The 16,032-nt window shown below is 38.7% G+C and overlaps 1 protein-coding gene across 1 annotated transcript; it reads left to right on the top strand.

Moving 5' to 3' along the window:
• Positions 1 to 945: 945 nt before the first annotated feature.
• fam81b (family with sequence similarity 81 member B) lies at positions 946 to 15,217 on the top strand. The gene is made up of 8 exons (XM_007893074.2): positions 946 to 960; positions 1,667 to 1,916; positions 3,364 to 3,482; positions 5,395 to 5,524; positions 7,340 to 7,446; positions 8,501 to 8,636; positions 12,974 to 13,169; positions 14,898 to 15,217. Exons 1-8 carry the CDS (start codon positions 950 to 952, stop codon positions 15,032 to 15,034), a joined length of 1,086 nt encoding a protein of 361 aa, XP_007891265.2. The 5' UTR covers positions 946 to 949; the 3' UTR covers positions 15,035 to 15,217.
• Positions 15,218 to 16,032: the final 815 nt, after the last annotated feature.

Below are 16,032 nucleotides of genomic sequence, written 5' to 3'. Positions count from 1 at the left end.
TTAATTCCCCATTTGCACTCTGAGCTCAAAGTCCAGAATGACTGAGCCTGCTGCATTAAGTGAAGTGTAATCTTATGGACGAGATATTAAAGCAAGGTCTGCCAAGACAGATAGATGTTAAAGATCCCACGGCACTATTCGAAAAGAGAAGGTAGCTTCTCCCAATGTCCTGGCCAGCAACCCTCCAAAATTGATATTCACTTTCATACCTGTTTATGATACATTGCTGTGTGCAAAATGTCTTTGGCATTTGCCAACAGACTATACACAGTCACCTGACAATATTAAGACAAAGAAGCACTTTAAAATGTTTTCTCGTTATAGTCACTATATTACATTCAATGATTATTATTAACCACAAAGATCAAACCTTAACTAATTCTCCTCCTATCTGCCTTTGTGTATTAAGGCCAGTGGGGTTGTATTAGTGAGTTCCTTGCTGGACAGTACCTTTACTGAATGAGTCATCAGGGATTTATAAAAGTTTACAAACTGCACAATGCCTCATGTAAAGATGTGTTACCTCCTGAAATGACTTTTGTAAGAATCCGATTCATTGAAAGAACTGTTATATCTGAGCACAGTTGCATGAGCGTCTGAATATGTTGGAGTACTTACTTTAAGACAATTATTCTGCCTGCTTTCGTAACACTGTTGTTTGCTTTAAGGAACTGGAACACGGCAATCTAATGCAAAATTTTCTTCCATTAATTTCCTGTGATTCTAATGAATGAGAGGAGGAATCTAAAGCAACTAATATTGTTTAAAATGTTTCTTTTATATCAAGCAGAACAATTCTCTGTCTTTTCATCCTGTAGAGAGATAATAAAATAAAGCAGTGCTCCGAGACTCTATACTGAGTGAAGGCTACAATATACATGCACATTTTTATTGCAAAGCTTTGGAGTTTTAAAAGAAAATGTCTGGAGAAAATATGCTGCAGGTTCAAATGCCAGAGAGGTAAGTGAGAGACAATGCACTGCAATGAAAGATCAAACTGAAGTGATACTAGATTCCTATAACAAATTGGGGGGGAGGGAGAACAACTACCACAGGAAATATTCTGTAAACAAACATAATATACTGTGAAAAATCAACACAGAATTTAAGAATTTTCCAAAATTCTGAGCGATACTAAGTTTTAAGACAATTGGCAAAAAACCTGAGAAATTTTTGGCCAAATCTTTATAAATGGGTTTCTGAGTTTTAGCTCTTGCCAGCCTCAACTTAATACTGTCTAGAATTAAATAAGCAGAATGTGTCCTTCTGGGGAGAGAATGCACATTCCATTCCAAACACGGGAATTTCCATGTGTAGGTGACATGCATGGAGCTCTCAGTTTGGTTTGGATACTCTTACCGTCATGAGGTCCCACGGGTGTCACACACCTGGCTGACCAAAACAAAAGCATGACCTAAGGTGTGCTCCCAGCGACTTTTGTGTTTATACAAAACGAAAGCTTGCTGTGAGCTTATAGTGGGAAGGACCCAAAAATGCCAATCATTTTGTGCTAATGATATCATGCACAAGCAACTTAATGATGTTTTTACTTGATTTATGTTTATTTCTAATAAAGACTGTGCTCCATTTAAATGACAGTGTTCTACATGCTAAGAGATAAAGCAGAACCAATTTAATCTATCTCCCTTTTATTCTGATCGTTTAGAAACCAATCGTTCCTTCATATTCCCATGGCATCTAAAAACCATCTGCAAATCATTGATGATCGTCTATCCAATCAGGAACGGACAACAGCAACACTTCTCGAGCAGGCATTTCGGATAAAAGAGGACATTATTGCCAGTTTGAAAGGAAAACAAAACAACCAAACAGTGGTGGGAGTGTCTCAACAATTGCTAGAGAAGCATATCCAAATTATAACTGGGATACTCAAACAACTGAGCACTGATATAGAGGTAATGGACCAATTACTGCTGGGAGATTAATGCCTGGTTATAGTTATAGAGGTTGTATGAACAAGCCCATTGAACAATGCTGACTCATTTGTGTCGGCCATATTCAGCCATATGCCAAGTTTTAGAAGATATCAGACCACCTAGTATTGGATTGGCTTATGTAACCTGGACACATACACCCAAACACATACAGTCAAACCTGTCTTCAACAATCACTTGGGCCAAAGAACCTTTATACAAGGGTGGCCTCTGAATAAGGGTTTGTTTGTGTGCAAACCGGGCTGTATGTTCTGTTTCAGGGTAGTTGCTGAATGGAGGTGGTTGCATGAACAGGTTTGACTATCTGACCTAGTTATTGCAACAAGCCCAACAGTCCAAGGGCAGGACTTACCACCAAACCTGCTGTGGTAAATGTCATTGCAATGCAGTGAAGGGAGTGTCCTTTTGAGCAGAGGCAGCTACTGCTGCAGTTATCACAGAATCTGGTTGGGGAGAGGTAAGTGGCTGTGGTCATTTCCAGCTGGTGGAGTGGGTAGGAATGTGTGTCCGAACACATGGGCAGGAGGATGGCGTTCAATGCTTTTACACAATCAATGCAGAGTTTTGCTGCTCACCAAGAGGTTTGTAGAGAGTTCCTGGTATTGGTTATCTCTCAAACCTGCTCTTGTCAGATGTCAATGACAACTTGTGATTATGCCCCACCTAGGAGAAGGAAATGGTAAGCGGGGTCTCCTTGGAGGCTAAGCTGGTTTCAATGCTTGGCTTCCAATGATGTGCTTGGCTACCAAATGTCAAAGTTGAGTTGAAACTCTGTGGCGGTCTGAAGAGGCCAATTCCCAAACCAGCCGGGTCCAGAGTACTCCAAGGCATTCCTGATGACTGGTTGATTAGCAGCACTTGGGAAGGAGCAGATTAGTCAACGGGATCAGGGATTCTTCCCACTCGGCACCTGTTAACCAGGTTTAAAGCTTTAATAGTAGTCCTAGTTACACAAGCAGCTGGAAGATTGCCAGACAGTATTTGGAATGGCAAAATATGGATTTTAGCTCATTAAACTCCAGCAATATTCCAAACTGCACTCTGGGGTTCTTAAGTCTTGGTTTTTACCAACCTGCACCCAATGCTTTCCTGAATTACGCAAGCAGGGTGTGTTCCTCCCAGCACAGAGAACTCATTCCACAAGGAAATTCTCATGTGTAGCCGGGATACATACGTGGAATTCCCAGCCTGATTCAGATGCTCTTAAGAATGGGGGTGGGGTTTTGAGTATGTCAGATACCAGATTGCAAAAGGAATACTGAATCTGAAATATATGACATGGATATTGGATGCAAAAGTGGAAAAATCCACACACTGACAATCCTTACGGGTATGATATGACCCCCAATCACACCCCTATTGAATGTATTAACACAGAACAGTTGAATGAGAAATGATGTTCTCCTAGGTTCTGGAAGGGCAGGTCCGAGTCCGGGATGGTGTGGCTGCAGGGACCAGCTTTGCTGTGCAGAGCCTCGACCTTAAGCACCTGGCTGGAATTGGAGACCTGCGGGGAAGGGTTGCCAGGTATTAGATTCAGAATGATTGACAATGACAAGCAATGCCCTGCTCAGTTAAAAAGTATTCTGGTGTCAGCCTGGCTCACTTGGTAGCACTCTTGCTTCTGATTCAGAAAGTTGTAAGCTCATGCCCCACACACACAGGGACTTTGAACTCACATTCCAAGCTGCCACTCCGATAGAGTGCTGGTGCTGGAAGTGTGTTGCACTGTCAGAGGTTCAGTTCTTTGGATGAAATGTTAAACTGTATGCCTGTTCAGGTTGGTGACAAAGATCTCATGATCTAAATTGTAAATTTTATCCCTAAGATAAAATTATTTTTTCTTCATGACTTTTTGTGAGACATTCTGTGTGCAAATTGTCCGTAGCTTTCACATACAGTCACTAAACTTTACATTAAAATCCTGTGAAGCATTTTGAGATGTTTCGACAGCATAATAAGGCATTAGATCAATGTAAGGATTATTATATGAGTGTTATTATTAATAATAATAAAGCCTCCTAACCACCTCACATTGCTGTAGATTTTAGACAGATTTTACATAAATAAATCTTAAACATTATTCTGCGTGTGTGTGTGTGTGGTTGGTGCTTGGTCAACTGTCTGTAATCATCTGTATTCATACCCAGTGTTAATGACTTGCTGTTTATGTCATACAAATATTTTGAAACTGCCAAAAATCCCAAATTGAAATGATTTGGAAGGATGGATGATATTGCTAAATAGAAGCAGGACATCTGGAGAATAAAAGCTGTTGTCTCAACAATGCCCATGATATAACTAGTATATACCTAGGCTGTGAGAATACGATGGTGATATTGGATCCTCTACTGTTTAATTTGTTGCAAAATGTGTACCGCATCATGTAGCATTGATACTATTGTACACAGTGTAAGGGAGAGGTAATAAAATCCCCTTCCAGCTCGGGATCCCGGTCTGTTACACTTTGAGACATCCTCCGAAAGGCATATAAATGTGTATATATAAATGTAAATTATATATAAATATAAATTATTGTTGTTGAAGCTGATCTCATAGTTTGATGCTGTGATGGGAAAGTGGTAGAGTGGAGATTCTGAAAAGTTGAGATCAAATGAGCCCAAGGCTTTAATTAGCTGTAGATTTCTTGTGATTTTGACTCATTTTCCCCTATTTCTTATTCTGTGTCCAAATGGCCTCCAACGCCAACTCAGTCTAGTTCAAATGTAAAATTACCAAGACTGGATAAGTTCAAATCCCATGCCTGCTTGAGCGAGTATTCTTCAATTAAAATGTTTTAAATAAGTTGTTTCTAACTGCCTCAGGTCCCAGGTATTGCAGATCTGCAGGGGCCATTGTATGATTGAAGTTTCAGTGAATGACCCATTCCCATACTAAATTATTCTAAATCATTGTAACTTTGAGGTTGAAAATCTGATATGCATAAACTGGAAGTCATTGTGCTAATAACAAATGACAGTTTATGAGCTATTCATTGTGAAAAAATTGCAGTACTGGCCTGATAGGACTGGCTCCAGGAGCTACCCTGAGTGAAGGGCACAATATTAAAAGCAAGTTGTTGTTTTGCATTCAATCTGTTTCTCAACTGTTAAATAAGTATAACAAAAGATTGGAAACCCAACTGCTAGCTGGAAAAAAAAATCTTTGCCAGCCTTTGGAATTCCAATTGTATCCATTTGATCCCTGTTTAGTGAATTCCACAATTTAAGTTGCAAACTAGAAGTTGTAATAAAAATAGCAATTTGGGGTTTGTGAACATCATATTGGCAGGATATATATTTACTGAAGAAACATTGATGTGAATAGGATATAATTAAAACGAAATTTAATTCCCAGGAACATCAGAGCCATTTCTTATTCATTTTGTACAAACCTTATGTGATGCACTTTACACCTTCTAAGTCTTTTTTTTTATGAGGTGTGATGCCAGCATATCCAAACTTGCTGGAGATGTCAGTGTAAGCAACAGTGACACTCAGAAAGTGAAGAAAGAAATTCAAGTCGTCAAGTCTTCTTTGGAATTAAAAATGAAAGAATTGGAAATTAAGGTGTGTAGAAAACGCTATCTTAGTAATGAGAACTGAAATGGAATTAATTAAAACTTTTGGAACTTTGCAAGTTAATGGAAATGTCACAGGAAATAATTTAGGCTTCAGTTATTATTTTAGGAGTTCCATATCAACTGATACTAAAGGACGACCTTTTATAACTCACCTCTCTATGACATGAACTTGGTTATAACACATCATCCATCGAACATATGAGCATAGTTTCCAGATTTTCTGTGTGCTTGGAACATAGGAAACAGCATCAATTAAACTTCCTGTGCACAATGAACACACGGGAATCATTGTCAGAGGTGGCCATATATTAATAAAACTGTGTCTCCCGTGCTTCTTGCATGCTGTGAACATATGCAGCGCACCGGAAGTGATGTTGTTGGAGCAATTTTGGCTTCATGTACCATTATTCTTTCTATGTACAGTACTGTGGAGTCCTGTAGCTCAGTGGTTAGAGCACTCGCTTTGCAAGCGAGAGACCTGAGTTCAATTCCAGGCAGGGCGAAACCTTGGGCAAGTTTCCTTACTCCACACGCCTAATAATAATCCCTCCAAAACCAAAAACAATAAATAAATTGGTCATTTTCAATCTACGACTGTTTGTGGGACATTGCTGTGCGCAATTGGCTGCCGCGTTCGCCCACAAATGTACAGTCAATTCACTTTACAGTGTGTTCTGTGAAGCGCTTTGGGACGTCCTCTCGACGTGAAAAGCGCTATATCAAATGCAAGGATTATTATTATTATTATTATAATAGATGTTTGGTCTTATGGATTTGAAAGCAGATTATAACAGGGTTCCCCTATGTATTACAAACTGTATCCAACTTCTCAAGACAAGAACGAGACACGACTAGCTTGTGTCTAGAATCCAGAGTCAGAAAAATGCTTAAGGGCATTATGGAGGTTGCTATCATTTTCCATCTGATGAGCAAAGTTGCTGGAAAGAGCAGCCAACATGAATTTAGAAGATATAGATATACATCAAAATGTAAAGCAGTTCGCAGGAAACTAGTGGATGAGGATTCATCCATTACAACATCAACCTATTTGTTAAATTACTTTGGTGCCCTATCCTTAGATAATTTGTTCCACTTCTTGTTTAGCCTTTGTGTAAATAAATACTTCTTGGTATCTAAGATTGCCATTTATACCAGACATCTCCGATCCTACTGCATTGGCAAATTTGAAGATATTGTTGAGAATTTATTTTCCCTATTCCATTATTTTCTGTCATTAACAGATATTAAGAATGTCAAAGTACCTTACATTGTACTACAGCTAGTTTATCATAAACACTGTATTCAGTTTTTCCCATATAAAATGGTTCCTTTCTCTGGCTTTTTGTCATTTCTAGTTTTCATTGGGTGTCTCAACAGTGTCTGCGATGGGTAAGCTTTATGCAGAATGTCCTCTCTGGCCTCTCCATTCCTCCACTTTCAAAACCTGCTTTAAGATCTCTCCCTTTGACCATCCTTTCAGCCTTTTCGTTCCCCTCTCAGCCCCTCTCTTTTCCACTCCTCCCCACCCCCAACCACCATCCCCACCCACATCACCCTTAGCTTAGGGACCCAGCCAGTTGTGTGAAGCTTCTTGTGACATCCTCCTGACGTGTAAGACACTAGCTGTGAGAATGAGTTTGATTTATGCTTTGGGAATCAGAACTTCCATATTCTTCTTATTGTTTGTGAAATGACAATAAAGATAAAGGATACAAATTTTACATCAATTGCTGGTCGGAAATAATGTTTTTAGAAATGTGAAGTTAAAACATGAACATCTGTTTCCTTCATTTGAAAACAGCTGGTAAAACTAATGGACAAAATAGAAAGCTCTAATTCTGAATACAATTCAAAATTAAAGACTGCAAGAGGGGATCAACAACATGAACTTCAACTCTTGGATTTCAAGTAAGGACTTTACATAATAATACATAAAATATGAATTGTCTTTACAGTATATACTGTGAAGCTCTTTGAGATGTCTCGAAGACGCTATATCAAATGCAAGGATTATTATTATAAATTGCGATCGTAAACCACTTCCTTCTTGGACTTCATCCATGGAATGTCAGAACTGAGTCATCCTTCTGTGGGTGCTAAAAACCTGTTCCTTAATCAGATGGGCCCACAGTAGTCCAAAGCACTCCAAGTAATAGCTTTGCTCATCACTCAGCAGGACTTGTAGGAACAGAGAGATCAGTAGGGGCTGACAGTACAAAATCCAGTTTAATATTTCACCATTGCTAACAATCCATGTACTTATTGCAGCATTGATTATTACGAATTATCCATTTGATGTTTTTGAAAGTTTTCAGAATGATAATGGGAACGACAGAACAAGAAGTTACATTAAATGTGATAGAACATTGTTAGGTAGAGAACTCAAATTGTTGGGGGATTTATCAATACGTTAATGTTATACTAAGCTAAATATCATTACAAGATCACAAGATTGGTTTGGATGAAGAAGATTCCTTGCCTCCCTGTCCTGAACTATCCTCCCTGCCAACCTGTTCCAGTCGTTAATAACCCTCTGAATAAAGAAAACTTCCATATATACATGTACAAAGCAGCAGCTTAAGTTATATCAAGAGACACTTGCAATGTTATTTCTTGTCAAAATAAAAATGGCTTTACCATTTTCCCCAGTTTTATATAAGTTAATTCTGTTGACTTGTAGAGTACAAGGCTGTGACTTCTGTATTATTACAGCTGGAAGTGACCAGATCCCATTTACCACAGCTATGTTTAGCAAAAGGAATAAATGAAGAACTAATTGAACAAAGAAATACTGTGAAACCACAATATCAGTTTATCTGCTTTACTTCTCTACTTTACTTCAAAACTATGACCAACCTATTGATGGGATTGTAAATCAGTTCTTTCTTGGACAGTTGTTCCGTTAACGTGATACACATTGTATTGCATAAATTACAGTCCCACAAACTAAACTGTTTTCCAGAATTATTGCCGCGGTGGAAGAGGTACGGGCACAGATGCAATACCAGCATGAGTGGGTAGGACAGAAACTTGATAAAATAGAGCAAGTGCAAGGACAGAGAGTGGATCACCTGTTGAATGTTGTGAGAGAGAAAACTGTAAGTCACTCTTTACGTTATTTCACACATGCGGTGGAAATATATCTGAAGTGCATGTAAAATACGTAATTGAACTAGTGCAACACCCTTTCGTTGTCATGAAATGCTTTAATTGCAAATGTGTACCATTTGCCCATGGCAAAGATTTTGATTCTCAGGAAATAAATGCAGTTCCTAAAAAATAAAAATTAACATTAACATCATCTATATATACACCATGTGAAAGATACATGCTAATATCATGGGATATAAATGGCATTAAACCAGCTGTACATATCAAAATATGTATCAAAATAGTTTGTTCTGCCCTCAAATAAGATTACGATTACCCTTGTAATCCTCTGCAACAGTTTTATCCAATTTAACATATTTGCAAAAGAAATGATATTGGGACTCTGGTTTATGATATTTATCAACCAGATTCAACGCATTAATTGCAGTTTCTGACTTGCAATCTCCGGTTTGTGAAATATATACTTAAATTAATGGGCATCCAATCATAAATTGTTTGTTGGCAAAGTCTGGGGGGAAAAAAAAGCCGATGAGAAAAACAGATGGTTGGTTTTCCCTCCGGTCTTTTCTCAGACTTTGCTGATTTCGGATTCACAATCTGTTGTGCACAAATTTTCCAAACACAAGTTGGATTGAATGCAACAAATCCAGTTTTTGAATATTGCAAATTGGGCCCCAGTGTGACACAAACCTGGTATTTACAACAAGAACAACAACTTGCATTTATAGAGCGCCCTTCACGTCCGACTGCCTCTCGGAGCGCTTTATGTGGAGAACTTAAATAAAGTGGATGGAGTACTTTAAGATCACAACCAAATATTTGGATCTTAAATTATTTCTGAATTACCTTCTTTATATCCTGAAGGAGTATCTCGTGCTGGAGTTCGGTTCCATACACAACAGTGCTTTAGTAGCTTATCCGAGGTACGGTTCTCTATGTGTGATCTTGCAGAGTGAGTGCCAGTTGGCTATTTGATCGAGCTCAGAACCACAGCTGAGATTGATTCTGTTCTTTCCTGCCATCCACACTCCTACATTTTCAGCAGGGGACAGGAAATAGTGATCCTTGGTGACTATGATTTTCCTGCTCCTTAAAAACCGCTGAGGACAAATGTAGCAGCCTCACTGGACCAAAGCTGGCAAAACTAAAATAGCATTGAACAAAAAGTGAATCAGGGGAGGGGGGAGCTTCTGGACTCCAGGGCTCAATGCCAAAACACATAACCCAGCTAAGGGTTGTGTTGTATTGCTGCATAATATCCCAAATTGTAAAATATTCATCACTAAATACGAATATGGCATTTGTTCCATTTTTTCTGTTGTAGCTGACAAATATGCAAGGTTAGAACTACGCTAAACGCTCACAATTCATTTCCAAGAGAAATTAAAATTTTAGCACACATCACAGTGCATCAAAACAGCCACTGTGCTGCTCCATTGCGTGGGTGGTAATAAATATGGTTCCGCATGTGTAAAAACAATTCTAATTGTATCCTTGTCAAGAAATAATAGTAATAAAATAATTCTTGTATTTGGTAAAGAACCTTTCAAATCAAGAGGATGTGATCACAGAAGAATATGGGTTAATTAGGGACAGCCAGCACGGATTTGTTAAAGGCAAATCTTGTCTAACAAATCTAATGGAATTTTTCAATGGGGTAACAGAGAGGGTGGATAAAGGTAGTGCAGTTGAAGTAGTTTATATGGACTTTAAAAAGGCATTTGATAAAGTGCCACATGAAAGACTTGTAAGAAAGATAGAAGCCCATGGTATAAAAGGAACAGTGGCAGCATGGATCCAGAACTGGCTGGGAGACAGAAAGCACGGAGTTGTGGTGAACGGCTGCTTTTCTGACTGGAGGGAAGTGTACAGTGCCGTCCCTCAGGGATCGGTATTAGGACCACTGCTCTTCTTAATACACATAAATGATCTGGACTTGGGTATAGCAAGTACCATTTCCAAGTTTGCGGATGACACAAAGTTAGGTAGGGTGGTAAACAGTCCGAAGGATAGGAGCCAACTGCAGGAAGACATAGACAGAATGGTAAAATGGGCAGACACATGGCAGATGAGTTTCAATGTAGAGAAATGCGAAGTAATGCATTTTGGTAGAAAGAATGAGGGGAGGCAATACAGGCTGGTAATAATAATAATCCTTGCATTTGATATAGCGCTTTTCACGTCGGGAGGACGTCCCAAAGCGCTTCACAGAACACACTGTAAAGTGAATTGACTGTATATATGTGTGGGCGAACGCGGCAGCCAATTGCGCACAGCAATGTCCCACAAACTATCGTAGATTGAAAAATGACCAATTTATTATTGTTTTTGGTTTGGAGGGATTATTATTAGGCGTGTGGAGTAAGGAAACTTGCCCAAGGTTTCGCCCTGCCTGGAATTGAACTCAGGTCTCTCACTTGCAAATAATAATACAATCTTAAGGGGGGGTAAAAGAACAGAGAGACCTGGGGGTGCAGGAAAATGAATCATTGAAGGTGGCAGGACAGGAAAAATAAGGCGGTAAAAAGGGCAAATGGGATTCTAGGCTTTATAAATATGGGCATAGAGTACAAGAGTCAGGAGGTTATGAATAACCTTTATAAAACACTGGTTAGGCCTCAGTTAGAATTCTGTGCCCAGTTCTGGGCACCATACTATAGGAAGGATGTTAAGGCATTGTAAAGGGTGCAGAGGAGATTTACGAGGATGGTACCAGGAATGAGGGACCTTGATTATGAGGAAGGGCTAGAGAGGATAGGATTATTCTCATTGGAGCAGAGACGGTTACGAGGAGACCTAATAGAGGTCTTCAAAATCATGAGGGGATTTGATAGGTTAGAAAGGAAAAAACTGTTTCCACTGGTGGGTGTGTCGGTGACTCGAGGTCACAGAATCAAAGTAGTGTCTAAAAGAAGCAGAGAGGAGGTGAGAATTTTTTTTTCACGCAGCGAGTTGTTCGAATCTGGAACGCATTGCCTGAAAGGGTGGTCGAGGCCGATTCGATAACTACTTTTAAAAATGCGGTGGATGGGTATTTGAGGAGGACGGGTTTGCAGGGTGATGGGGAAAGGGCTGGGGAGTGGGATTGACGTTAATTGCTCTATTCAAAGAACCGGTACAAAAATGGGCCGAATGGCCTCTTTTTGTGCTATACAATTCTCTGATTCTATGATTCTATGTCCCAAAGTGCTTCAAAGGATATACTGTGAAATGGAGTGACTGTATATTTATAAGCAAATGTGGCAGGAGATTGTGCACAGAAATGCCCACAAACAGCAATTAAATAAATGATCAATTTTATTCGGGAGATTGTTGACCAGGACACTGGGAGAAGCTTCTTCCACTTTTCTAGTAGTGTCAGTGGAGTCTTTAATGTCCATCTAAATAGGCAGATGGAGCCTTGGTTTAATGTCACCTCCAACAATGCAACACCCCAGCTCTTCATTGGTGTGTCAGCCTTGCTCTACAGTCCTATACTATACAAGTTTAAGATAGGAAGAGATAGTATTGAAAATGGAATGTAACTAGGATGTAGGCAGAGCTGACTCCAAGGTGACATGCTTGGCAAAGGAAGATTGGAATTGAATTGATCCTCTGTAGCAATCTTAGCCCAGTTCCTGAGGGTATCAGGTCTGCAGTACTCCAAGGCATTGTTGATGATGGACTAGCCAGCTTGGTTCATTGGTGAACCTAGAAGAGCAGATCAGTCACTAGGGGTTGAGTTTCTTAACAGATAACTCCAGATAACCCTGCAAGCCAAAAGATAATGGTTTGGTTGTCATAGCAGGGCAAGTAGGGGGAAGCTTACCAATTCTCTGCAATGGCAGGTTGTGCCACTTGGTGAGTTTAGTTGTTGAAACTTCAGCAGTACTCCAATGCACACTCTGGAGTCCCCAAGCCTTGGCAAGCAAACACCTAATTCTCTAAGATTAGATAAGCAGGGTGCATCCTACAGGAGGAGAGTAAGTACTCCATAATAAACAAATGGAAACCATGTATATGTGGAATTCTCAGTCATCTTAAGACTACTGCCTTGAAACTCATCTTTTTAATGACACTTTTGGAAACCTATTCCATCCCCCCATCCCCGGGATCCCAGTCAGTTGTATAAAGTGCTTTGAGACATCCTCCTGACGTGAAAGGCACTATATAAATGTAAATTATTATTGTTTGATTGGAAATATTTAAGCATGATGATGGATTTGGTATGTATTAGACACCTTGCTACCTAAAAACAATAAGATCAGACAGGTGAACTGTAGTAGTCTTTCTTGTCTTACATATGATCCAACGTGAATAATGTCGTTGATATTGTATTTTACAGGAAATGACAGAGACAAAAATACGAGAGCGGCTTAACCAGGTCTTCTTGAAACTAGAAAATCTAGAAGGTAGACAAAGGCTTGATACTGAATCCAACAGAATGAAGCACTCTGAACCGAAGATTGCTGCAAAACTTACCAAAGCTGAAAATAGCATCTGGTATGAGTTGGAAAGCATGAAAGAGGAGTACAGAACAGGTGAGTGGCTCATTCCAGTTGAACAGGTTTGTTTAACATGACACATTCATATGTAAGTTTCCAAATAAATAGGATGTTCTTTTTTGGCACCGCCTGTAAATTCCATTATAATTGTTAGCAATTCCAAACCCTTCAGTGATGCCAGAGTCATCTGATATCAGGGAGGAAGAGGAACAGTTTTAAAGGGACCGGCAGCCTAACTACAGTAGTTGTAGGATATAAGTAAATTGTTGATCATGAGAATAGACGTGCTGTATAACAACAACTTGCAATTATATAGTGCCCTGCATGTGAAGTAGCATCATGGAGAGCCTCATATAAATTATTGTTGTTTGCTTGGAAACGTTTAAGCCTGGTGATGGGTTTTTGTATGTATTAGACACATAGCTAACTGAAACAAATGAGACTAGTCAGGTGAACTGTATTAGCAAAAATTAATTCAGTACTGGATTATCTATTTGCGTGTTACCTCATCACATTTTTCTAATCTGCAGAATAAAGTACAATTTGTCAGACAATACACTCACTTTGAAAAACTAAATGTACACGAATATTTAATAAACAGTTTACAAGTGACATTCCCAGAATCAATTCAATCCCATGCATTCCAGTTTACTCAATAAGAAATTTGATACAACAATGGCACAAATTGTCAATTGTCTGGCTTATTTATTTATTATTAATAATAATAAGAATGCCCTCATTAATCCCTTTCTTGGTTGGTACCAATTTCAGCTACATCTAGTTTCGCTGGCTTCACATAGGTACAAATAACTAACCGTTGCTGGCCATAAAACACTGGGAATCACTGTCTCCATAAGGAATATATAAGCAATCTCAGTTCCTTTTCCAATTAAGCACAATTTTTTAAAAACTGATTCCTATAAGAATACTATAAATTTACACCCCAGTTTTAAAAGTGTAAGTGAAAGAATGATCACAATAGGAAAACAGGTTTTACTGTAAAAATATATTTTTGCAAAATGCTACTTTTTTTNCTTGATCAGCCGACTGAGACATCACTATGCTGAAGACTATCTAAACCAAACGGAGTGCTATAATAATAATAATCCGTGCATTTGATATAGCGCTTTTCACGTCGGGAGGACGTCCCAAAGCGCTTCACAGAACACACTGTAAAGTGAATTGACTGTATATTTGTGGGCGAACGCGGCAGCCAATTGCGCACAGCAATGTCCCACAAACAGTCGTAGATTGAAAATGACCAATTTATTATTGTTTTTGGAGGGAGTATTATTATTAGGCGTGTGAGGTAAGGAAACTTGCCCGAGGTATCGCCCTGTGCCTGGAATTGAACTCAGGTCTCTCACTTGCAAAGCGCATGCTTTAACCACTGAGCTACAGGACTCCACAAGTGTTCCTTATATGTACGCCACCTATACATGGGCATTCCTCTATGTCTGGAATGGAACATGCACTCTTTCTCTCGAGGGACACTGCCTGCTTATTTTTAATACTGTGACTTGGCCATATTTTTATATTGTGTCCAAGCTTAAGTACATCAATTTAGAAATAAACTTTTTTGTTAAGACACGTCCTCCCGACATGAAAGATGCTCTATAAATGTAAAGAGCATACTTTTTTTATTTAATAAGTTTTTTTTTCACATTTTGGTGTCAAACTCACGTGGTATTTTATCTACCTGGCCGAGTAAATGAAAATGTGTATACAAATATATATCTGAAATACAATTCCTTTTCCAAACAGGATTTCAGTCTATTAAGGATTCCATCAGTTCACTGAATGAAATAAGTGATAAGAAGATAAGAATGGACAAGGAAAATGTCCAGAAAGAACTAAAAGAACTAAGACGACAGATAATTGCCCTTAAAAACTATTTATAAAGTTTGTAATAACGAGGAAAAAGATATCTGGAAATTTAATCCCTTTGAGATTCAGATATCATAAAGAAGAACGCAGCTTTAGTAGTTTATGTTTATCATCTGAACCCGAGTTATCGCTTTAAAATTAAGATTACTGCTTTACATTCAAACAGTTGACTACAATTGATATATTGCTTTCATGAAATTTCATTGTAATTTTTGTACTTGTGTGATGATCTGTTAATGTGCAGCATTTTTGAGATGTTTGAAGATAAGAATTGTGTTGTTTGATGCTGTGGAGGGTAAAACCCACATTAAGTGAGAAAAAGATTTTCAGTTTATTGATATAGGATTGAACATGCAAATTTTTCTTTCAGTACCTAACTGAACAAATTTACTCTTTACCCAGAATATGTTTTAAAATGCACCTTTGCAACTATTATTACTAGTTGTGATTTAATGCAGAAATAGTAATTGCTGCATTAAATCACAACTATTAATAATAATCCTTGCATTTGATATAGGGTCACGTCAAGATGTCTCAAAGCGATTCACAGAATATACTGTAAAGTGGTTTGATTCTCCTCTTCGACCATGCCTTCGATTCCCTCCTTCCCCATCCTCCACCCTCCCCAATCTTGACCCCCAGCTCGGGTCCAAAACATTGATTGTCCAGCGCCTTGGGACATCCTTCCAACTTGAAAGGTGCTATACAAATGTAATTGTATTTTTGTTCTTGACTGTATTTTGTAGGCAAAACGTGACCAGTTTATGCACAGCAATGTCCCACAAACAGGCATGAAATGACTAATTTTATTTGGGGGATTATTGGGCAGAACACAATCAACAATTTTTCTGTAACTGGTATTTTATCAGTAAGTTTGATATTTGACAGATGAGATTGACATTACCAGAACACATATGAGTACTGGATTTCTCTAAGTGCTGCTTCATTCCACTTTGCCCTTTTTTCATGAAATCTCATTCCAGCTGAATAACTTCCTGTGAGAAATACACAT

Source organism: Callorhinchus milii, unplaced genomic scaffold (genome assembly GCF_018977255.1).
Source record: "Callorhinchus milii isolate IMCB2004 unplaced genomic scaffold, IMCB_Cmil_1.0 Scaffold1, whole genome shotgun sequence".
Lineage (NCBI taxonomy): Eukaryota > Metazoa > Chordata > Chondrichthyes > Chimaeriformes > Callorhinchidae > Callorhinchus > Callorhinchus milii.
The sequence above is the reverse complement of the archived record's forward strand: the minus strand, read 5'-3'. Positions and strand labels throughout refer to the sequence as shown.

What these genes read in the sequence shown, in the direction of transcription:
- fam81b (XM_007893074.2), top strand. An exon ending in CTGCGGGGAAGGGTTGCCAG is followed by an intron (nt 3,483 to 5,394) that starts GTATTAGATTCA and finishes TTTTTTTATGAG; the next exon opens with GTGTGATGCCAGCATATCCA. An exon ending in TGAAAGAATTGGAAATTAAG is followed by an intron (nt 5,525 to 7,339) that starts GTGTGTAGAAAA and finishes ATTTGAAAACAG; the next exon opens with CTGGTAAAACTAATGGACAA.